The 24,083-nt window shown below is 42.8% G+C and overlaps 1 protein-coding gene across 2 annotated transcripts in view; it reads right to left on the bottom strand.

Annotated features, from left to right (window-relative positions):
- Positions 1–24,083, bottom strand: part of zfpm2a (zinc finger protein, FOG family member 2a) — a 769,955-nt gene that overhangs the window by 521,777 nt on the left and 224,095 nt on the right. For both annotated transcript variants that reach the window (XM_068032297.1, XM_068032298.1), the window contains exon 3: positions 17,812–17,901. In XM_068032297.1, the coding sequence (XP_067888398.1) occupies positions 17,812–17,901 (90 nt within the window). The remainder of the gene's footprint in view (positions 1–17,811; positions 17,902–24,083) is intronic.

Here is a 24,083-nt window from a genome sequence, read left to right as displayed (position 1 = left end):
TTGGCAGCCTGCGGGCTCGCCATTCAATTAAGGATGGTGGCCAGGCTCCTGACGCTGCTCGCCCAGAGGGTCGGCCGCTCTGAAGCCTCAGCAGCCCCACCAGGAGAAGTAGGTGCTGCATGAGGCAGTCTCGGAGACCTGGGGGTGCCTCAAAGTCAAGGCGCCCTTGTAGAGCTAAGTATAAATTAAAATTCAGGATTGCTGAGGAGGAAGGCCCCATTGGTAGCAGGGCAAAAACTTCCAGATGGCTCTCAGGGGCTGCAGGGGCTGCCTTTCCTGTCCGCAGCCCCTTCTGTGGACATGGAACCTCAAGCTCTAATGGCCCCCCGGACGGCCACTGGGAGTCTGCCTCCATGAAGCTGGCTGCTGCCCCGCCATCAGCAAAATGCTGGCAGTCCCATGAAATGGCCCTTAATAGGACCTTTAATTATGCAAATTGTCTGCCTGCCTCCTTGGAGCAGGCAGCCGATCCACCTCATAGCCTCCAGCTGGGAAATTTCCCCGCTGACAAGACTGCTTTGGGAGCTGCCCCGAAGTGGCTCCCCACTATTTTACTTGCCCCACTCTGACTCTGTTCTTGACACCCAGGGGCTGATAAAACTTTGCCCATTAACTCTGTTTCTCTGTCCACAGATGCTGTCAGACCTGTTAAGTATTTCCAAGAATTTCCAGTTTTATTTCTGCTTTTAATAGTGTTGGTTGAATGGCAAATATTGGCCAGGACACTTGAAGAACTTATCAGCTGTTGTTTGTATAGCATCATGTGATCTTTAACATCCACCTAAACAGGTGGGCAAGAGCTCAAGTTAATAGTTCATCCAAAGACAGCACCTCTGATAATACAGCACTCACTCGGCACCAAAATGTCAGTCTAGTTTATGTGCTGAAATCCTGGAATACCTTCTGATTCAGAGGAGAAAATGCTTCTCCTGAACCATGGTTGATGCCTTGTACGTTTTGTTATGGCTACTGGTTCCAGATTGGTAACTTAAAAAAGAAAAAGTGCAAGTAATTCAATTGGTGGGAATGGTACGAGTGCCTGGCACCCAATTAATGGTAGCATTTCCTTTGCTATACACAGATTTAAAATCTGAAGGATTATATGAGTATTACACCGTGGGTGATGTATACATTTAATGGAATGACATGCACTAGATGCAAGACTTAATTACACAGATAGATAAAGAGACTGAATGTCCAATATTCACATGATCATGAGAAACGATTATACAATAAAATAAATTACAGTAATTAAGTGCAAAATTACCTTTCAAAAACAAATCTACAGGCTTTCTTCAATGAACAAAAACCATTCAAAAAGCACTTGTAGATACATAGCTAAGGATTTCAGTTATTTTATATAGAAAATTGCCAGCTTGGCTGGCTTTATTCATATGTAAATGATTAACTATCAAAAATACACACTGGAAATAAAATTTCTTCTCGAAACTAAAATGAAAATTTCACGTGCACCTTTAATATCTACCTGTGATTGTTAAAGCTCTTGATCACTTTATCTCAAAAGCCATGCAATAGAAATATAGGCCCTAAATTCAGTATCACCCCAAAGCAAGCATGATTCCATCAGCAACGACCAAGAAGCAATCAGGAATCGATCGGGAGGGAGGGGCCAAAGGTGGGCCAGCAGCAGGCCAACATTGTTTTGTGGAGCAAGGAGGAGCACTCCTGCTCCTTCCAACTCCACAAAAAAAAATGTTTTGGAAGTTTTAAGACCTTTTTTTGGGTGTCCTCCAGCAGTCCCTTGAAGGACCACTGGTTCGGCAGCTCAAGACCCAGAAAAATTAGAGTCATGGAGAGAGAGTCAGCACTGAAACAGGCCCTTCGGCCCACCGAGTCTGTGCTGACCATCAACCACCTATTTATACTAACCCTACATTAATCCCATTTCCCACTCACATCCCCACCTTCCCTCAATTCTCCTACCTACACTAGGGGCAATTTACAATGGCCAATTTACCTGTCAACCCACAGGTCTTTGGCATATGGGAGGAAACCAGAGCACCTAGAGGGGACCCACATGTACCCACAAGGAGAACTTGCAAACTCTGCACAGGCAATACCCAGAACTGAACCCAGGTCGCTGGAGCTGTGAGGCTGTGGTGTTAACTACTGCGCCACTGTGCATCCCTACTATTTCCTACTACTAGTTGTCCTACTACTAGTTGCAGCTTGTTAGATTTAGATATATTGCTGAGTCATCAGCTAGAATTAGTCAACAATCTAATGGTAAGGGAACATCTAGTGACCATAACATGATTGAATTTGATATTAGTTTATGATTCACTTCTCCCTCTCAAACCTAAGGTTTTAAACTTAGGTAAGGCATGAGACAGAAATTGACAACTGTCAACTGAAGAAAGAATAGTGAAGATCCTGCGGTCTGGGAGAGACATAAATAACAGCAAAGGGATACAAAGAAAGTAGTAAGAGTTGAAAAAAGAAAGAAAAGAATGAGGTATATTAAGGATAAAACTAAAAAAACTGGTATAAAAAGAAAAAGAGGGTAGCAAATGATAATGCAGATCCCTTAAAGACAGACATAGGTGTATTATAACTAACATAAGAAAATGGCAAATTTGCTAAATAATTACGTCACAGTTAACCACAGAATGGACCCTGCCTGTAATTGATTCGCAAAGCAAGGATTACAGTCTCACTTTAAGGACTCAACCTTGAAATCAAGTCTACTTGTTCTCAATATCCTGGTTTAGCTCAAATATTCATTATTTGTTGTCTACGACATAGCATGATAGATAGCCATGTATGCATTGGTCAGTTACTGGCCTATATGTATTTTCCTGCAAAACAATATCTTTTGCATATAGGGACCGTATCCATACCTTGCGCAAATTTGAACATTGTAAAGAGATATTTTGGGATAAAACTGGCATAAAAGTGGAAACATTTCTGAGGGAACCTTTGCAATGGTTAAGATATATGCTAATGTTTTAAGTCAGATGAGTTATTGAGGTCTAAAATTTTGAGAGATGAATAGCTAACAGCCGTAAAAGATGGGAGGTGGTAGCTGTTGGTTATACTTGCAAGAAATATGAAGAAACTGTCTGGATTCAGAGAAATTAATCTTTGCGCTCATCAAAATGTTAGTGCTGGGGAGCAGAACCCAATGCCAGCATCACTAATTACTGGGTCAGGTACAGCATAGCCATATGCAGAGTAAAATTTTCTCCACTCTGTTCCAATAACATGCCTTGGCAAATCATGTGTTTCCACTTGGTGACTCCCCTGGTAGCTGATGCTAGATTGCAAGCTTAATGTCTGGGATACCCCTATCCCACTGGCCTTTGACACAGCAAAGTACAGTTGCCCTCGTATAATCTCAACCACAACTTCAAATGAATCTGGAAGACTACAAGCTTCAGCTGACCATTGAATAATATTTCACAAACACACACATAATGTCATGAGACTTTTTTCATGCCTGCCGACTAAAGAAATTCTCTTATTACAAGCAAGAGTAAAATATTTAAACATTATTACAAAGTCAGTTTAGATTCACAGCAGAGCAGGATAAGGTATTACATATACTACTTACTACCAGACCTCTAGTCAGATTCATATTTTAGGGTTGTTCATTGTTCATACAGTTCTAGTTCCAAGTTTCTGCTCAGCCCACGCATATGAGCCTTGTATTATCAAATACTTATCACAGGTTTCTTCTCCATTCAGCAAAAACATTCCTTGGTAACACAGCCATACCAGCAGTGGGCTAGAGTAGAAAGAACTGAATTAAAATGTGCTGAGACAGACACTGGACCTGATCCAAGTCTGAGATCAGTCTATTACCATGTGTGTTATCCCTCTCATACTCTCACACACACATAAATTTGCCTCTTTTTCCTTTCTCGAAGAAGTGAGATAGTAAGGAGAGTGAGAAAAATAAGTGGAGAGGGAAGAAAAAGGTGATTGAAAGCTCAAGGGGCAGCAAGATTAAAAAGGAGAAATGGGCAGAACAGGAGGAAAAGAAGAGAGTAAAAGATGAAAGAGAAAAAAGTGAGAGACTGAAAGGCAAGATGGGGATAGAGAATGAGATAGAGAGATAGAGCGATTGTTATAGAAATTTATCAAAAGATATTAAATATCGACTGGTACAAACAGCTCACACATACCATTACTGAACTCAGCTTGAGGCTGCAAAGGGTGTCCAGATCATGTTGCAAACTATCAGCAATGCTCAAGTGGTTTATGAACTCAGCTGAATTGCCAGTATGTCTGCCCATGTTGTATCTCATTAACTAAGCCAGTGAATCTCCAGATTGTGCTCCAGTGCCGTATCTCATTAACTAAGCCAGTGAATCTCCAGACTGTGCTTCTGTGCTGTTGTTTTGTTTATATAATAGATATGAAGCTTTCTGTTGCTCCACTCAAGGTTGTTGCTTATGCTGCTTTGTCAAGTTTTACTGCTGAGTGGAATGTTCTGCTGCCGTGATTATAGATTTTTGCATAGTCCATGCATGTGTCACTCTGGGACAGCATACTGTGATGAAAGACATCAAATCGTTTATTTTATACCAAGATATTTAGAATCTTGGAAAGCTTATAAAAACCAGAAGGTCTTTGGGTTGATTTTTGTGGAGTAATTTTAACCTAACCCATTCAGCGGGAAACTGGCAGGATTGGATCGGCTTCCCTCAATACCCTGCCCAATTTTGCCTTCTTGGACTGTGCTCTGTTTACAGATATTAGATAGGGCAAATGTTTGGGTGTATAATTAGCTCTGTTGTCCATGGGTCAGGACAAGGAAAATTATCCAGAATTCCTGAAGTTCTCTAGACATGCAAATAAACACACTAGTTGGTTGTAATTTTATCCCTATCTCATTCCCTATTCCAATTATTACTTTGTAACCTATGATCCATATATTGGTTATGTGACAATATTGTTACCACCAGGTGAGAAGGGGTCTTGGGGTTCCCTCTCAGCCTTTGCCTGGTTTAACCGTAACAGGGTTTAATTTTGAAACTGCATGTTTTTAGCTCCCCCCACCTCAGTGAATCCTTGTTCACTGCTCCAATTGTAAGGCAAAGAAATCAAGCAGGTTTCCTTAGATTTAAACAAAAAAGGTGGAAGTTTATTAATCTTGAACTCTAATCTGGTTAACGACTACAAATATGCAACGTGACCGCGCATGCAGATAGAGACAGAAAAAGTAGAAAAGAATAAAGGGGAAAAGTTTGAGGCAATATCGGGATTATAATTACAGTCCTTTAAGTTCAATGTGGAGTCTTTGGTTGCCAGTAAATCCTGCTGTTCATTGGGGCCCAGTTCACGATTCAACTTGTTTCGATGGTGGAGTCCTTTATCTCTTGAGGTTTACGTGTCTTCCATGGGTCCAGTAGCTTGGGAGAAAGTGAGAGAGAGACAGCCAGGAAAGAGGCTTACTTGTTCCACCTTCAGTTGCAAACTGCCTTCTGAATTCAAACTGTCCTGTGTCTCATTCAAAAAAAGCCTGGACCAGCTGGTTAGACATGTGACCAGCTGTTTAAACCAGTCCTGTATCATCTGAGCAATCCCTATAATGTGCTTCCTTACACCTTCAATGTCTGGTGATCAAAATCTACTTGGGTTATTTGGACCAGGGAGTAGTCCTTTATCTCCACAAGCACCATCTCTTAGTATGCAAATATCCTCCAGTCAAAGGTCTGGTGATCTCTTTAACATGTCATTTCTTCACTCCAGCAACAGTTTAAAATCAATGTTCATATGATGAAGTTAATATGCCTCATTCTTGGCAGGTAGGGGTCTGCATGACAATATCGTTAGCTGGTTTATGGAGCTGGATTAATACATTTTAAATGGCAAAATTACCACTCAAGATAACTGTTCAATGACCTCTATGGGAAAATTGTGTCGATGCCAGGTGAGGACCATTAGCCAAGCCTCCACACAGGAATAGTCTATTGATGCTCACTCTCAAGGCCCACATATGACTGTTGAGGCAGTGGAGTGCCTGAACTACTTTTGACCCATTCCCCAGATTTCAAGATAGGACAGGAGGAGGACCTAGCTTGGGTGAGTACAAAGAGCTGCATGGAACAGTTCCGATGAAAGTTCATCAACTTGAAATGTTAATCTGGTTTCATGCTCCACAGATGCTGGCTGACCGGCTCAGTACTTCCAGAATTTTCTGTTCTTATGGTAGGGGACTTGGCTTAGGAAGACCATTTGGGAGAAAGCATCAGCTGTGTGGGGCTTGGCAAAGGAGATACCAATGAATCTGGGGACAAGGGGGGAACAGAATTGTGAGTTTATTATGAATGAAACAAAAGGCTATTTTGATTTGCAATTAATTCATTTTCCCTGATTTTAGTGGCACTGAAGTGCTATGCATAAGCAGGACTAGCATTGGTAAAGAAGGAATTTGAAATGTTTCCATTTTAAATTTGTTAAATCCAGCCCCATAAAAAGGACAGCTAATGATACAGCCACATAGCCAATATGTGGATCATGGTTACAGAGTAAGTATTGGAGAAAGGGCTGAGATAGAGATAGAATTACAACCTACTGGTGTGTGTACTGCATGCATAGAGAACTTCAGTATAAAGTTTTTTTTCCATATACACCCACACTTGGTCACACCTGAATCCTCTCCCCTCCTTGCTCAAGCCAGGAAACTTATATAAGAAATAGGAGCAGGGATAGGCCATAGAGCCTCTTGAGGGGGCTCTGCCATTCAATAAGATCATGGCAGATCTGATCTTGACCTCAACTCCATTTTCTTGACTGTTCCCCATAACCCTCAAATCTCCAATAGTTCAAGAATCTGTCTATCTCATCCTTGAATATATTCAATGATTCAGCCTCCACAGCTCTCTGGAGCAGGGAATTCCAAAGATTCACATTCAGTTCTTTCTACTCAGGCCCACTGCTGATACGGCTGTGCTACCAATGAATATTTTGCTGATTGGAGAAGAAAACTGTGATAAGTATTTGATAATTGTCATGCAGGCTCCCACCTGCCAAGAATGAGGCATATTAGTTTTGTCATATGAACATTGATTTTAAACTGTTGCAGGAGCGAAGAAATGACTTGTTGAACAGATCAGCCATGGCTGGTAAAAACATTTACATACTAACATGCTCCTGTCTGCTCCCATCTCTTTCTCTCAAGCCTCTGGACGCACTGAGGACACATGAACCTCAAGAGAGAAAAGTCTCCTGCATCGAACAAGGTTTAAGAAGAATACTGGGCCCCAACGAAAAGCAAGACCTACCTACAAGCAAGGACTCTATAACGAGCTCGAAGAACAGTAACCAAAACCATCTTTAGATATTGCCTTAAACTGTTCCACTTTATTTCTTCTGCTCTTTTCTGTCTCTATCTGCATGTGTGTATTGCGTATGCATGCTAGCGTGGGCACGTCGCGTATCTGTAGGCAATAACCGAATTAGAGTTTAAGTTTAATAAAGTTCAACCTTTTTCTTTAAACCTAAGAAAATCTGTTCAGCTGGTTTCTTCGCCTTACAATTGGAAAGCAGTGAACAATGATTCACCAAGGGGGATCTATAAACACGGTGTGTTTAAAATTAAACCCTGTTTACGGTAAGACCAGGTGAAGGCAGAGAGGGAACCCGAGACCCCTTTCTCACCTGGTCATAACATAATACAAGGCTCACATGCTTGGGCTGTGCAAAAACATGGAGCTGGAGCTGTAAGATCAATGAACAATCCTGAATTATGAATCTGACCAGAGGTCTAGTAGTAAGCAGCATTTATAAGGGGAGGCAGTGGTGTAGTGGGAATGTCACTAGACTAGTAATCTAGAGGCCTAGGCTCATGCTCTGGGGACATGGTTTTGAATCCCACCACAGCAGATGGTGAAATTTGAAATCAATTAATAAATCTGGAATTAAAAACTAGTCTGATGGTGCCCACGAAACCATTGTTGATTGTCATAAAAACCTATCTGGTTCACTAATGCCCTTTGGGGAAGGAAATCTGCCATCCTTACATGGTCTGGCCTACTTGTGACTCCAGACCCATAGCAATGTGGTTGATTCTTAAATGCCCTCTGAATTTTTTTTAAATTCATTCATGGGGTGTGGGCGTCGCTGGCTAGGCCAGCATTTAAATGGCCTAGCAAGCCACTCAGTTGTCTCTAACTGCTACAAAGTCTAATAAAATGAATGAAACCGGACAAACCACTCAGCACCAACCTAGGCACTGACAATGGCAACCCTGTTGACCCTGCAAAATCTTCCTTACATCAGACTAACATCTGAGCACTTATGCCAAAATTGGGAGACTAAAATGTCCATCACCCAAAGTGTCTCGGTGGCACCACTACTAACCGAGCTGGCCGAGTCCTGAAGGACATAGCTGCTGGACTAGGTCTGCGGCAGGGGGTGAGGGAACCAACAAGAGGGAAAAACATACATGACCTCATCCTCGGCAATCTAACTTGTCGCAAATACATCTATCCATGACAGCATTGGTAGGAGTGACCACTGCACTGTCCTTGTGCAGATGACGTCCCGTCTTCACATTGAGGATACCCACCATAGTGTTGTGTGGCACTACCACTGTGCTAAATGGGATAGATTTCAAACAGATCTAGCAACTCAAAACTGGGCATCAATGAGGCACTGTGGGCCATCAGCAGCAGCAGAACTGTATTCAACTACAATCTGTAACCTCGGGGCCCCACTCTACCATTAACATCAAGCAGGGGACCAACTCTGGTTCAATGAAGAGTGCAGGAGGGCATGCCAGGAGCAGCACCAGGCATACCTAAAAACGAGGTGTCAACCTGGTGAAGCTACAACAGAGGACTACTTGCATGCCCACCAGCGAAAGCAGCATGTGATAGGGCTAAGTGATCCCACAACCGACACATCAGATCTAATCTCTGCAGTCCTGCCACATCCAGTCGTGAATGGTGGTGGACAATTAAACAACTAACTAGCGGAGACTCCATAAATATCCCCATCCTCAATGATGTGGGAGCCCAGCACATCAGTGCAAAAGACAATGCACTGTATTTGCATTCACCATCAGCCAGAAGTGCCGAGTGGATGATCCATCTCGGCCTCCTCCTGAGGTCCCCAGCATCACAGATGCCAGTCTTCAGCCAATCTGATTCACTCCACGTGATATCAAGAAATGGTTGAAGGCACTGGATACTGCAAAGGCTAAGAGTCCTGACCACATTCCAGCAATAATACTGAAGACTTGTGTTCCAGAACAACCGTGCGCCCAGACAAACTGATCCAGTACAGCTACAACACTGGCATCTACCCGGCAATGTGGAAAATTGCCCAAGTATGTCCTGAACACAAAATGCAGAACAAATCCAACCTGGCCAATTATCGCCCTATCAGTCTACTCTCGATCATCAGCAAAGTGATGGAAGGCGTCGTCAACAGTGCTATCAAGTGGCACTTGCTTAGCAATAACCTGCTCATTGACACTCAGTTTGTATTCCACCAGGGCCACTTAGCTCCTGATCTCATTACAGCCTTTGTCCAAACATGGACAAAACAGCTGAACTCAAGAGGTGAGGTGAGAGTGACTGCCCTTGACATCAAGGCAGCATTTGACTGAGTATGGCATGAAGGTGCCCTAGCAAAACTGAGGTCAATGGGAATCAGGGGAAAAACTCTCCACTGGTTAGAGTCACACCCCCTTAGAATCTTTTATGTTTCAATGAGACCATTCTTCTAAACGCCGACATGTATCAGTCCAACCTGTTCAACCATTTCTCATAAGACAACCCCCTCATTCCAGCAATCAATCTACTGAAGGTTCTCTGAACTGTCCCCAATGCAAATAGATCCCTCCTTAAAAGACCAAAATTGTACACGGTACTCTAGGTGTGGTCTCACCCATGCCCTGTACAATTGTAGCAAGACTGCCCTACTTGTATACTCCAGCCCCCTTTCATTCGCCTTCCTAATTACTTGTTGTACATGCATGCTAATATTTTGTGTTTCATGTACAAGGACAGCCAGAACCCTCTGTACTGCAGCATTCTGTAGTCTCTCTCCATTTACATAATATTTTGCTTTTCTATTCTTCCTTACAAAGTAGACAACCTCATATTTTCTCACATTATACTCCATCTGTCAAATTTTGCCCTCTCAATTAACCTATCTATGTCCCTTGCAGACTCTGTGTCCTCCCCACAACTTGCTTCCCTCCCTGTCTTTGTATCGTCAGCAAATTTGGCTACAATACACTCAGTCCCTTCATCCAAGTAATTAATGCAGATCATAAATAGTTGAGACCCTAGCACTGATCCCTGTAGTACCCCACTAGTTAAAGTTTGGCAACCTGAAAATGACCCATTTATCTCAACTTTCTGTTTCCTGTTAGTTAGACAATCCTTTATCCATGGCATATTACCCCCAAAACTGAGTTCTTATCTTGTGTAGTAACCTTTTATGTGGCACCTTACCAAATGCCTTTTGGAAATCCAAATACACTACATCTACTGGTTTCCCTTGATCTATCCGGCCCTCAAAGAACTCTCATAAATTTTTCAAACCTGATTTCCCTCTCATAAAACCATATTGACTCTGTCTGATTGCATTATGATTTTCTAAATGTCCTACTACTTCCTAAATTATGGATTCCAGCAATTTCCCAATGACAGATTTTAGGCTAACTGGTCTATAGTTTCTTGCTTTCTGTTGCCCTCCTATCTTGAATAGGGGTGTTATATTTGCAGTTTTCCAATCCACTGGGACTTTTCCAGAATCTAAGGAATTTTGGAAGATTACAACCAATGCATCCATTGGGCAGGATTTTTAGTTCCATATGGGACGAGCATGGAGGCAGGTAGCCATGAAAATTCACACCACCTGCCAGAGTACTGGTTTGCCGGTACCATTCCACCCCGGACCTTTTTCCCAGAGAAGGGATGGGGGTCAGCAGCGCTACCTGCCCGGAAGTGGTGGTTAGCCAATTAAGGCCAATAAATGGCTACTTAAGGCCAATTGACAGAGGCCGAATGGAATTTTCAAGTCAGCCTGCGGGAATCTTGAGGTGTCAGGGACTAGGTCAGCTGCCTGGAGGCAGCTTCCTGACGACAGACCGGGAGCGCCACTGCTCCAGGCAGGCTTTGAGGCCCTTCCCACCTGCCTGGCTACAACTGCAGCTGCTCTGCGGAGGGGCTATCCCTCTACAATGGTGGCCCAGCTGCTGAGAGCATTTTTAAATTTAAAAGTTTGAAAAAGTTGGAGATAGAGGGTGCCTCAAAATGGAGGCTCCCTCTCACCTGAGCTGCAGGCTTCATCTCCTTCTGAGCTGGAGGGCCTCCTATTGGCCCTCCAGATTTGAGAGCCTGGCGTTGTCCTTAATTAGACCGGGTGCCTGCCCTCTGGCCACTAATTGGTCAATTCAGGAAAAATCACTGCATATGCTGGAAGACAAAGGTATTTTCAAAAAGCTTTGGACATTATCGAAACAATACAAACAGACCTATTTTTCTCAAAGTACATTACTTTCTGGAAAGCTCTTAAAGGTATATGTAGGACGTAGGGCAACCAGAGTTTGAAAGACTGAAACCGACAGCCTACAGCTTAAGAGACTCAACTTCTTTAACACCTACACATACTTTGTTGCTCAATTTTAGCCATTTTTTTTCTTATTTTCAATTACTTGGAATATAAAAACTATCACAGCAAAAAGACGAGCTGGAGACCCCTGATACTTTAGTGTGTAAATGAACTGCCCAGTATGGTGCTAGCTCACATGAGTTTAATCCACGGTTTCACTGTGGCTACGTAATGGCAGGGGTGCTATAATTGGCCTTAGAATCTCCAAGACAGGGCAAGTAGTATCATCCAGGTCCCCACCTCTAATCGCATACCAGTGACCTCTGCGGGATAGTGTGGATCCTGGGTTAGAATAGAATCAGGTTAAGCCAGTTGAATAGCCTGCTGGCATGTAAGGGGTAGTTTTCCAATTTCATGCTCCTGCTGGGAGCCTTTCCCACCATCACCATATTTGGGCGCTCTGCATTAATTTAAATGGTCAGAAAATTATGTGCAGCGGACACCCTAATTTCAAACAGCGCTACTGGTTGGAGAAGCTCCCATCCAGAAACACAAAATTGGGAAAATATTCTATTTCGTGTGAAGGCTCACATAGAATCATAGAATGGTTACAGCACAGAAGGAGGCTATTCAGCCCATTGTGTCTGAGCTGGCTCTCTGAAGGAGCAATTCACCTAGTGCGACTTCTCCATCTTCTCCCGTGGCCTTGCACGTTCTTCCTTTTCAGTTAATAATCCAATTTTCTCTTGAATGCCTCTACTGAACCTGCCTCCACCACACTCTCAAGCAGTGCATTCCAGATCCTAACCACTCACTGCGTAAAAAAGTTTTTCCTCATGGCACCATTCCTGCTTTTGCCAATTACCTTAGATCTGTACCCTCTGGTTCTTGATCCTTCCACCAATGGGAAGTTTTTCCCTATCTACCCTGTCCAGATCCCTCATGATTTTGAATATCTTTATCAAATCTCCTCTCAACCTTCTCTTCTCCAAGGAAAACAGTCCCAACTTCTTCAATCTATCTATGTAACTGAAATTCCTCATCCCTGGAACCATTCTCTTGAAAAATATGAGGAATAGCGTCTTGCTGAGGTACCAGAGGGGTTTGAATATCCATATTGCATAATGGGTGTACACTTTCATGAAACAACGAGGGTGGAGGTGTGGTGGGGGTGGAAATAGGAGACATAAATTGGGAAGAGGAAAAAAAAGTCACTTGTTTATAAGTAATTAACGGTAAAGGAGAGTTGCTTCAGTATTAGAAAGTTTGCTGGCTGGAAAACCTCATTTAACAGTCCTTTTATCATTAGGATGTGAATTTGGATCCAGTTCAGACTCACTGCAATTTTTTAAAATTGGTGGCATTAAGTCCAGTCAACTGAATACTACAAACATTTCATAAAATTGACCCATGGGTGCTGAACACAGAAAGATATGCAAAATCTCTGTTGACGTACCAAAGAGAAATTTACACATCACACATTGCTTGTTTCAACATCCCTAGTTCAACAAGTTAACACTGAATTTAAACTTCTACAAGCAATGATAGTATTTTAGATTAAGAGTGATATTCTCGGAAAGAATTCCCCAGCAACATGAAAACCTTTACTGTTGGTGTTCTGCGCCCATTTCAGTTTGATACAGAATTGTGAGTTGCAGTTCAGCAGCCATTTTGTTTCTGGCATAGATATGGAATCATACTTGAACAATCTTGTGCTGCTCCTTCAGTCTTGCACAGGATGAAAGTCACATTTCTCTATCCCTCTCTCACTCTCCTTAATCTCCACATCAGCAGTGTTGTATGATTGCTTTAAGAATGATGTCCCTTTAAGAACTCACTATGCTAATGAGCTAAGTACCAGGATGCAGTCATATGACTAGAAGCCATTGTCTCTCTGCACTGTAACATCCTGGACAAAGGTTCTGTATGTAGTTTGCTGTTTTACCCGTGGTCTTCAAGCTTATATCTTGTCTTTTCACCACTGCTGCCACCATATCATGAGTTTATTTGTCTTATCTTAAGCAGCACAATGAGGTACGTGGATTCCAGTTCCTTGAAGATCTCTAGACGGTTTATTTACAGTTAAACTAGTACACACAGTATAGAGCAAACTATATAACCTTTGTCCAGGGTATTACAGTGCAGAGAGACTGTGGCTTCTAGTCACATGACTATATCCTGGTACTTAGCTCATTAGCATTAGTTCTTAAAGGGACATCATTCTTAAAGTAATCATACAACAAGCAGCGGTGCTAATTTCATGTGGCTAATGTGTTCCCATATCCCTTTCATACCCACCCCTTCATTTAACCACCTATGTGAGTAATCTTAAATGAATGTTTCTTTTTAGGTTTCTGTTTTGGTCCACCTATGGAGTGAAAATGGGTCTCTCACCAATATTTCTAATTACACAATACTGAAGGTCTGTAAATGTTTGTCCATCTTTTTTAACTCTTTTTTTCTTTACCCTACCGAGAGCCTTTTGCCCCGTCATCATACCTTCTTTCATTTCTCCCCTCTCAGTTGCTCTGCCTTCATAAATCAAGACTGCACAAAACAGGGCATCCATGAGGCACTGTGGGCCATCAGCAGCAGCAGAATTCTATTCAACCACAATCTGTAACCTCATGCCCTAACATATTCCTCACTCTACCACTAACATCAAGCTGGGGACCGACCTTGGTTCAATAAGGAAAGTAGATGAGCATGCCAGGAGATGCACAAGGCATAACTAAAAATGAGATGTCAGCTGGTGAAGCTACAGGACGATAACAATACAGCATGCTATAGACAGAGCTAAGCAATCCCACAAATAATGGATCAGATCACATCCAGTCGTGAATGGTAATGGACAATTAAACAACTAACCAGAGGAGGAGGCTCCAAAAGCATCTCTATTCTCAATGATGGGAAAGTCCAGCATGTCAGCACAAAAGACAAGGTTGAAGCATTTGTATCCATCTTCATCCAGAATTGCAGAGTGGATGATTCATATCGGCCTCTTCCTGAGATCCCCATCATCATAGATGCCAGTCTTCAGCCAATTCGATTCACTCCACATGATATTAAAAATGGTTGAAGGCACTGGATACAGAAAAGGCTATGGGCTCTAACATATTCCCGGGTATAGTACTGAAAACTTGTGCTCCAGAACTGGCCACGCCCTTAGCCAAGCTGTTCCAGCACAGATACACCACTGATATCTACCCTGTCTACAAAAAAATGGACAAATCCAATCCAGCCAATTACCACCCCATCAGCCCACTCTCAATTATCAGCAAAGTGCTGGAAGGTGCTGTCAACATTACAAGCAAGCGGCACTCACTCAGCAACAAATTGCTCACTGATGCTCAGTTTGGGTTCTGCCAGGGCCATGCAGCTCCACAACTCATTACACTCTTGGTCCAAACAAGGACCATAAAAGCTGAATTCCAGAGGTGAGGTGAGAGTGAATGCCCCTGACATCAAGGCAGCATTTGACCGAGTGGCATCAAGGAGCCCTAATTAAATAGAAGTCAACAAAAATCAGGGGAAAGGTCTTCATGGATTGGAGTCATACCTAGCACAAAGGAAGATGATTGTGGTTGTTAGAGGACAATCACCTCAACCTCAGGACAGCACTGCAGGAGTTCCTCAGGGTAGTGTCCCAGGCTCAACCATCTTCAGCTGCTTCATCAATGAGCTTCTCTCCAACATACGGTCAGACAGTCAGAAATGGTGATATTCGCTGATGATTGCACAGCGTTCAGTACTATTCGCAACTCCTCAGATACTGAAGCAGTCCATGCCTGCATGCAGCAGGACCTGGACAACATTCAGGCTTGGGCTGATAAGTGGCAAGTAAGATTCACGCCACACAGGTGGCGGGCAATGACCATCTCCAATAAGAGAGAATCTAACCATCTCCCCTTGATATTCAACAGCATTACAATCGCTGAATCCTCCACCAACAACATCCTGTGGGTTACCGTTGATCTTATAAATACAGTGGCTACCTGAGCAGGTTGGAAAGATGGGGGATTTTAGTGACAAGGTTAGGTTGTAAAAGTTGGCATTATTCTCCTGAGAACAAAGGACATTGAGGTGAGATTTAATAGAAGTGTACAAGATTATGTCAGGCTTAGATAAGTTAGACAAGGAAAAACTGCTCCCATTAACTAATATGGTGGATGTTCTTTATATGGATTTTAAGAAAGCATTTGATAAGGTACCGCATAAAAGGCTGGTTAATAAAATTGAAACTCATGGAATAGGAGAGTCAGTGTCCAATTGGATAAAAAATTGGCTTAAGAACAGAAAAGAGCAAGTCACGTAAATGTTTTTTTTTTCAGACTGGAGGATGGTAGACAGTGGTGCCTCCCATGGGTCAGAGCTGGGACCACTGCTTTTTTTTTTACTATATATAAATGACATGGATCTTGAAATACAGAGTAGAATCTCAAAATTTGCCAATGGCACCAAACTTGGAGGTGTGACAAACAGTGAAGATATAAACTGCCTGCAACAGGACATGGATAGGCTAGCAGAATGGGCAGACAGGTGGCAGATGGAATTTAATACTGACAAGTGTGAGGTGATGCATTTTGGCAGAAGGAATAGGGAGAGGCAATATAGACTTAATGGTACAGTTCTAAAGAGTGTGCAGGAACAGAGGGACTTGGGGGTGCATGCATATCAATCTTTGAAGATGGCAGGTCATATTGAGAGAGTGGTTAGTCAAGCATAAGGGATATTGGGCTTCATAAATAGATGCATTGAATACAAAGCAGGGAAGTTATGCTGAAACTTTATAAAGCTCTGGTTCGGTCCCAACGGGAGTACTGTGTCCAGTTCTGGTCACCACACTTTAGGAAGGATGTGATGGTCCTTGAGAGGGTGCAGAGGAGATTTACCAGAATGGTTAGTTATAAGGTTAGGTTGGAAAAGCTGGGGTTGTTCTCCTTAGAACAAAGGAGACTGATGGAAGATTTAATAGAAGTCTACAAGATTATGACAGGATTAGATAAGTTAGACAAGGAAAAAACTGTTCCCATTAACTAATGGTACAAGGATTTGGGGACACAGATTGAAGGTTTTGGGCAAGAGATCCAGGGGAAATATGAAGAATTTTATGCAGCGAGTAATAATGACCTGGAGCTCACTGCCCACAAGGATGCTGGAAATGAAGATAATTAATAACTTCAAAAGGAAACTGGATGGCCACTTGAAGGAAATACGGGAACTGAGCAGGGGAATGGGACTGATTGGATTGTTCTGCAGAAAGCTGACATGTACCTGATGGGCTGAATGGCTTCCTTCTGTGCCATTATGACTCTAAGGATCAACTCCTCACAAAGAAGAAATCTATTCATTTTGTTAGAGAAAAAAGATGTGATCCCAGGTAGGCCAAGAGAAACCCACATACATTTCCATATTACTTCCTTTACATTGCGGGAGATTGAGACTGGTACCCAGTTTAGAGAGCTGCAAGCCTGTAGCACCATTATACCACCAGCTCCACGATGTTCTCAACTTGGACAAAGGGTAGTTCTGCTCAATCATAAAGACCCCCACTGAAAAATCCTAAAAGAAAAATAATGTATCTATGGTTCTTAAAGAGCCTGTCACCATGCCTTCTGTTTGCCAACTTTAAAAATATGACAAGAGTCTGCACATCTCTTGTGATCATTAAAACATTAAAATAGTGTTTGAACCTGAAACTGAGTTCAGACAAAAGGTATTTTCTAATATCTTAACCAAACTTTATAAACATCAGATGAAGGGTCATCGACCTGAAACGTTAACTCTGTTTCTCCCTCCACAGATGCTACCAAACCTGCTGAGTATTTCCAGCATTTTATGTTTTTATGCATTTGGATCAAATTGATAAGAATATTAAAACTTGGGTTGGATCTCTGTTTTTTTTAAAAAACAGGAGATTTTCTTGGGCAGCAGAGCTTTTGCAGGTTTGCTCAGAGTCAGACATTTATTTTTATCTTTTTTGTAATTAATCAGACAAAAACAAATTTCCTTCCTGCAAATTAGGGCATCCTCTGTTCTTAAAATGGTACTTAGTACATTGCACAGCATGTTATGTGACCTTCCATATCTGCTACATATTATTACAAAGATTCAAAAGCAAATTCAACACAAGCAGCATTTTCTTTCCTCAGGCATAGGATACAAATCTTAATGATCATCCACAGCAGGTAATTTTGATCATCTGACAAAGTATCATTCAGAATAGCAACAAAACAAAAATAAAAAAATAGGTGGTGAAATGATGAGATATACCTGGTCCATTCCAGTCTTCCAGCTCCAAATTAGACCGGCCTGGCTTTTCTCCATCTGATTCTGCTGTTTCCCGACTGCCATCTTCATCACCTAAATAACAAAACACAATGTTCAAAGTTGACTTCTAAGGGGAGAAGAACCGTTTACAGTGAATGCTTTCCCTCAATGGAAAGTGCCAAAAGCTGCAGTTAGATAGATAGATCACTAATCAAGTTTTCTAGATGTCCATTACCTTCTAATGTAGTAAAACATGAATATAGGCAGTCGGAAGAAGTTAATAGTCACTATATGAGTTTATTTTTGTTCAATAGATCAAATATTCAATGCTTGATCCAAAAGGAAAATTTCAATTGTTAACTTTAATCAGTTACTATCTGTCAAAACATTAGTCATTATTGTTAGATAGCAGAGTCCATTGCTACAATAATTTTGCAGTAAACCTTTAAGTCCATTTTTGCATGAACCCCTTTATAAATTCAGATAGTGGGACAAGAAAGGGTTAGCAAATTGTTGTAGTTATAAAGGACATACAAAAAGTCAATTGGCAAATCCAAGTCTTTTCTCTAATTCTTGCATAAATGTGATATTTGTCTCTACCTCTGTATATCAGTAGAATTCATCACTGATGGGTCTGGTAGCATAGGGTTATCCTATGGGAGTCGTAATGCAGAGGCCTGGACTAATGACCCAGGGACATGAATTCAAATCCCATCACCGTATCTGGGGGGTTTAGATTCAGTTAATTAAATAAATCTGTGATAAAAAGCTAGTATCAGTTATGACAACCATGAAACTACTGGGTTGTTGTAAAACCCCAACTGGCTCATTAACGTAGTTTAGGGAAGGAAATCTTCCCTCCTTACATGGTCTGGCTATATCTGTCTCAAGACCCATTCTTAAATGCCCGCAGAAATGGCTACTCAGTTGTATCAAAAACCACTACCAGCAGGCAATATGGGATGGGCAATAAATGCTGGCTTTGCCAGTGATGCCCACATTCCATGAATGAATTTTTTAAAAACTCAATCAATCCCAGAAATATGGCCCACCTCCTTTTCATCTGCACCCCTGCTGCTCTGGCCAGCAGGATGGGGAACGTTGCCAGAAATGGAAATCAGTGCTGTATTCTCACCTGATGCTAAAAACATTCATTTGATTTCTCCTACCCCTTACCTGCTGCTAAGTAAGAGAAATCAAATGAATGTTTTTTGGAGGCAGGGCTTTCCTGGAATTGGTATGTCAAGTGAAGGAGCGCTAATCAAAGTAATAGTTTTAATAAACTATTGTTACACAGTTCTTAGCCCCCCACCATTCATGTGTGGAAATGCCTGAACTCCAATAGGAAACAATCCATTTGAAATCAAGAACTCGCTGTGTGGAAAATCATGGTCGCAAACTCACATCCAATCACTTAAGCATTTCAGAGAGTGGCCCTTCAGTAAGATGATGCTCAGAATTAATCTCTACTTAAGTAGCTCAAGCAGATGAATAACTTTTATTTTATTTGATGAATACTAATGGTAAGCACTGATGGTGTGTACATATCTTACCTTCTCATTTGTAATACAGGACAGTCATTGCTGGGAACATTTGTTTAGGTCCCAATTTATACTCCATAGCCTGGAAACTACTGCAAGCATTTAGGCTGCCACTTATGCTACGGAACTGTTACTAATCAGTAATTTAGTGAGTGCTATTTAGCCCACATTTATTGTCTGTTTCCCAAATACAGTAAAATTGCTAAGGACTGAATTGCTTCTTGCGCCAAATCCCTGAAGATATGTGTTAGTCATTAATCCTGTTATTGCCACTATAATAGCTTGTTAAGAACCTAAGACTCCATATTCCAAAGGTATTGCACTGCATGTGCAATGAGCTGTTTGCCCCTTTACTGAATCAGTATTATTGCAAAAGCTGAAAGGTGAGCTGCTGCATACTTGACCTTCCAAGTTTTTTGTGACATCATTCATCTTACATTCAGTAGCACTGCAACTGACAGGACCAGCAAGGGAGCAAAGAAGTCCGGTTGCATGTCAGGTGTAATATTAGGTTTTGTTGGTATGCAACAAAGCAAATCTAATGTAACAGGTAGTAATTTGGAGATGGTGGAAACAATGTCCCTGAAGAGCCTGAGGCTTAACAGGATGGCTGTGATGTGTGTAGATAAGGTAAGGCTTTTTCTATTTCTCTTTTTTTTTATCGTGTGATTGGTAAAAACTTTTTGTTCCTTTTTCATTTAACTAAGTTAAGCTTAAGATTAAAAATGGCAGGAGATCTCAGACCCGTGTCATGCTCCTCTTGCTCAATGTGGGAGCTCAGGGACACGGCTGATGTCCCTGACTCCTTCACGTGCAGGAAGTGTGTCCAGCTGCAGCTCTTGTTAGACCGCATGACGGCTCTGGAGCTGCAGATGGACTCACTTTGGAGCATGCGCGATGCTGAGGAGGTCGTGGATAGCACGTTTAGCGAATTGGTCACACCGCAGATTAGGATTGCTGAGGGAGAAAGGGAATGGGTGACCAAAAGGCAGAGAAAGAGCAGGAAGGCAGCGCAGGAGTCCCCTGCGGTCATCTCCCTCCAAAACAAGTATACCATTTTGGATTCTGTTGAGGGAGATGGCTCACCAGGGGAAGGCAGCAGTAGCCAGGTTCATGGCACCCCCGTGGCTGGCTCTGCTGTTCGGAAGGGCGGGAAAGAGAGTGGAAGGGCTATAGTAATCGGGGATTCGATTGTAAGGGGAGTAGATAGGCGGTTCTGTGGTTGAAAACGAGACTCCCGAATGGTATGTTGCCTCCCAGGTGCACGGGTCAGGGATGTCTCAGATTGGCTGCAGAACATTCTGAAGGGGGAGGGTGAACAGCCAGTTGTCATTGTGCACATAGGCACCAATGATATAGGTAAAAAACGGGATGAGGTCCTACAAGCAGAATTTAGGGAGTTAGGAGCCAAGTTAAAAAGTAGGACCTCAGAGGTAGTAATCTCAGGATTGCTACCAGTGCCACGTGATAGTCAGAGTAGAAATGAAAGAATAGTCAGGATGAATGCGTGGCTTGAGAGATGGTGCAGGAATGAGGGGTTCAGATTTTTGGGACATTGGGACCGGTTCTGGGGGAGGTGGGACTATTACAAATTGGACGGTCTACACCTGGGCCGGACTGGAACCAATGTCCTTGGGAGTGCTTTTGCTAACGCTGTTGGGGAGGGTTTAAACTAATGTGGCAGGGGGATGGGAACCAAATGAGGAGGTCAGTGGACAGTAAGGAGGTAGTAACGAAAGCCTGTAAGGAACTAGATAATGAAGTCAGCGTGACTAAGGGGAAGAGTAGGCAGGGAGCAGATGATGAACGCAAAGGGAGAGTGGTGGTCTGAGGTGCATTTGTTTTAATGCAAGAAGTGTAGTAGGTAAGGCAGATGAACTTAGGGCTTGGATTAGTACCTGGGAGTATGATGTTATTGCTATTACTGAGACTTGGTTGAGGGAAGGGCATGATTGGCAACTAAATATCCCAGGATACCGATGCTTCAGGCGGGATAGAGAGGGAGGTAAAAGGGGTGGAGGAGTTGCATTACTGGTCAAAGAGGATATCACAGCTGTGCTGAAGGAGGGCACGATGGAGGACTCGAGCAGTGAGGCAATATGGGCAGAACTCAGAAATAGGAAGGGTGCGGTAACAATGTTGGGGCTGTACTACAGGCCTCCCAACAGCGAGCGTGAGATAGAGGTACAAATATGTAAACAGATTATGGAAAGATGTAGGAGCAACAGAGTGGTGGTGATAGGAGATTTTAATTTTCCCAAAATTGACTGGGATTCACTTAGTGTTAGAGGTCTAGATGGAGCAGAATTTGTCAGGTGCATCCAGGAGGGTTTTCTAGAGCAGTATGTAAATAGTCCAACTCGGGAAGGGGCCATACTGGACCTGGTGTTGGGGAATGAGCCCGGCCAGGTGGTTGAAGTTTCAGTAGGGGACTACTTTGGGAATAGTGATCATAATTCCGTAAGCTTTAAAATACTCATGGACAAAGACGAGAGTGGTCCTAAAGGAAGAGTGCTAAATTGGGGGAAGGCCAACTATACCAAAATTCGGCAGGAGCTGGGGAATGTAGATTGGGAGCAGCTGTTTGAAGGTAAATCCACATGTGATATGTGGGAGGCTTTTAAAGAGAGGTTGATTAGCGTGCAGGAGAGACATGTTCCTGTGAAAATGAGGGATAGAAATGGCAAGATTAGGGAACCACGGATGACAGGTGAAATTGTGAGACTAGCTAAGAGGAAAAAGGAAGCATACATAAGGTCTAGGTGGCTGAAGAAAGACGAAGCTTTGAAAGAATATCGGGAATGTAGGACCAATCTGAAACGAGGAATTAAGGGGTCATGAAATATCTTCAGCAAACAGGGTTAAGGAAAATCCCAAAGCCTTTTATTCATATATAAGGAGCAAGAGGGTAACTAGAGAATGGATTGTCCCACTCAAAGACAAAGGAGGAAAGTTATGCGCGGAGTCAGAGAAAATGGGTGAGATTCTAAACGAGTACTTTGCATCGGTATTCACCGAGGAGAGGGACATGAAGGATGTTGAGGTTAGGGGCAGATGTTTGATTACTCTAGGTCAAGTCGGCATAAGGAGGGAGGAAGTGTTGGGTATTCTAAAAGGCATTAAGGTGGACAAGTCCCCAGGTCCGGATGGGATCTATCCCAGGTTACTGTGGGAAGCGAGAAAGGAAATAGCTGGGGCCTTAACAGATATCTTTGCAGCATCCTTAAACACGGGTGTGGTCCCGGAGGACTGGAGAATTGCTAATGTTGTCCCCTTGTTTAAGAAGGGTAGCAGGGATAATCCAGGTAATTATAGACCGGTGAGCCTGACGTCAGTGGTCGGGAAGCTGCTGGAGAAGATACTGAGGGATAGGATCTATTCCCATTTGGAAGAAAATGGGCTTATCAGTGATAGGCAACATGGTTTTGTGCAGGGAAGGTCATGTCTTACCAACTTAATAGAATTCTTTGAGGAATTGACAAAGTTGATTGATGAGGGAAGGGCTGTAGATGTCATATACATGGACTTCAGTAAGGCGTTTGATAAGGTTCCCCATGGTAGGCTGATGGAGAAAGTGAAGGCGTATGGGGTCCAAGGTGTACTAGCTAGATGGATAAAGAACTGGCTGGGCAACAGGAGACAGAGAGTAGCAGTGGAAGGGAGTTTCTCAAAATGGAGACATGTGACCAGTGGTGTTCCACAGGGATCCGTGCTGGGACCACTGTTGTTTGTGATATACATAAATGATTTGGAGGAAAGTATAGGTGGTCTGATTAGCAAGTTTGCAGACGACACTAAGATTGGTGGAGTAGCAGATAGTGAAGGGGACTGTCAGAGAATACAGCAGAATATAGATAGACTGGAGAGTTGGGCAGAGAAATGGCAGATGGAGTTCAATCAGGGCAAATGCGAGGTGATGCATTTTGGAAGATCCAATTCAAGAGTGAACTATACAGTAAATGGAAAAGTCCTGGGGAAAATTGATGTACAGAGAGATTTGGGTGTTCAGGTCCATTGTTCCCTGAAGGTGGCAACGCAGGTCAATAAAGTGGTCAAGAAGGCATACGGCATGCTTTCCTTCATCGGACGGGGTATTGAGTACAAGAGTTGGCAAGTCATGTTACAGTTGTATAGGAGTTTGGTTCGGCCACATTTGGAATACTGCGTGCAGTTCTGGTCGCCACATTACCAAAAGGATGTGGATGCTTTGGAGAGGGTGCAGAGGAGGTTCACCAGGATGTTGCCTGGTATGGAGGGCACTAGCTATGAAGAGAGGTTGAGTAGATTAGGATTATTTTCATTAGAAAGACAGAGGTTGAGGGGGGACCTGATTGAGGTGTACAAAATCATGAGAGGTATAGACAGGTTGGACAGCAAGAAGCTTTTTCCCAGAGTGGGGGATTCAATTACTAGGGGTCACGAGTTCAAAGTGAGAGGGGAAAAGTTTAGGGGGGATATGCGTGGAAAGTTCTTTACGCAGAGGGTGGTGGGTGCCTGGAATGCGTTGCCAGCGGAGGTGGTAGACGCGGGCACGATAGCGTCTTTTAAGATGTATCTAGACAGATGCATGAATGGGCAGGAAGCAAAGAGATACAGACCCTTAGAAAATAGGCGTCATGTTTAGATAGAGGATCTGGATCGACGCAGGCTTGGAGGGCCGAAGGGCTTGTTCCTGTGCTGTAATTTTCTTTGTTCTTTGAACTTTGCGATTCCCTTCAGGTAAATTGCCAGATA

The sequence above is a fragment of the Heterodontus francisci genome, chromosome 5 (assembly GCF_036365525.1).
Source record: "Heterodontus francisci isolate sHetFra1 chromosome 5, sHetFra1.hap1, whole genome shotgun sequence".
Lineage (NCBI taxonomy): Eukaryota > Metazoa > Chordata > Chondrichthyes > Heterodontiformes > Heterodontidae > Heterodontus > Heterodontus francisci.
Note: the sequence above shows the minus strand (reverse complement) of the source record. Positions and strands in the feature narration are given on the sequence as shown.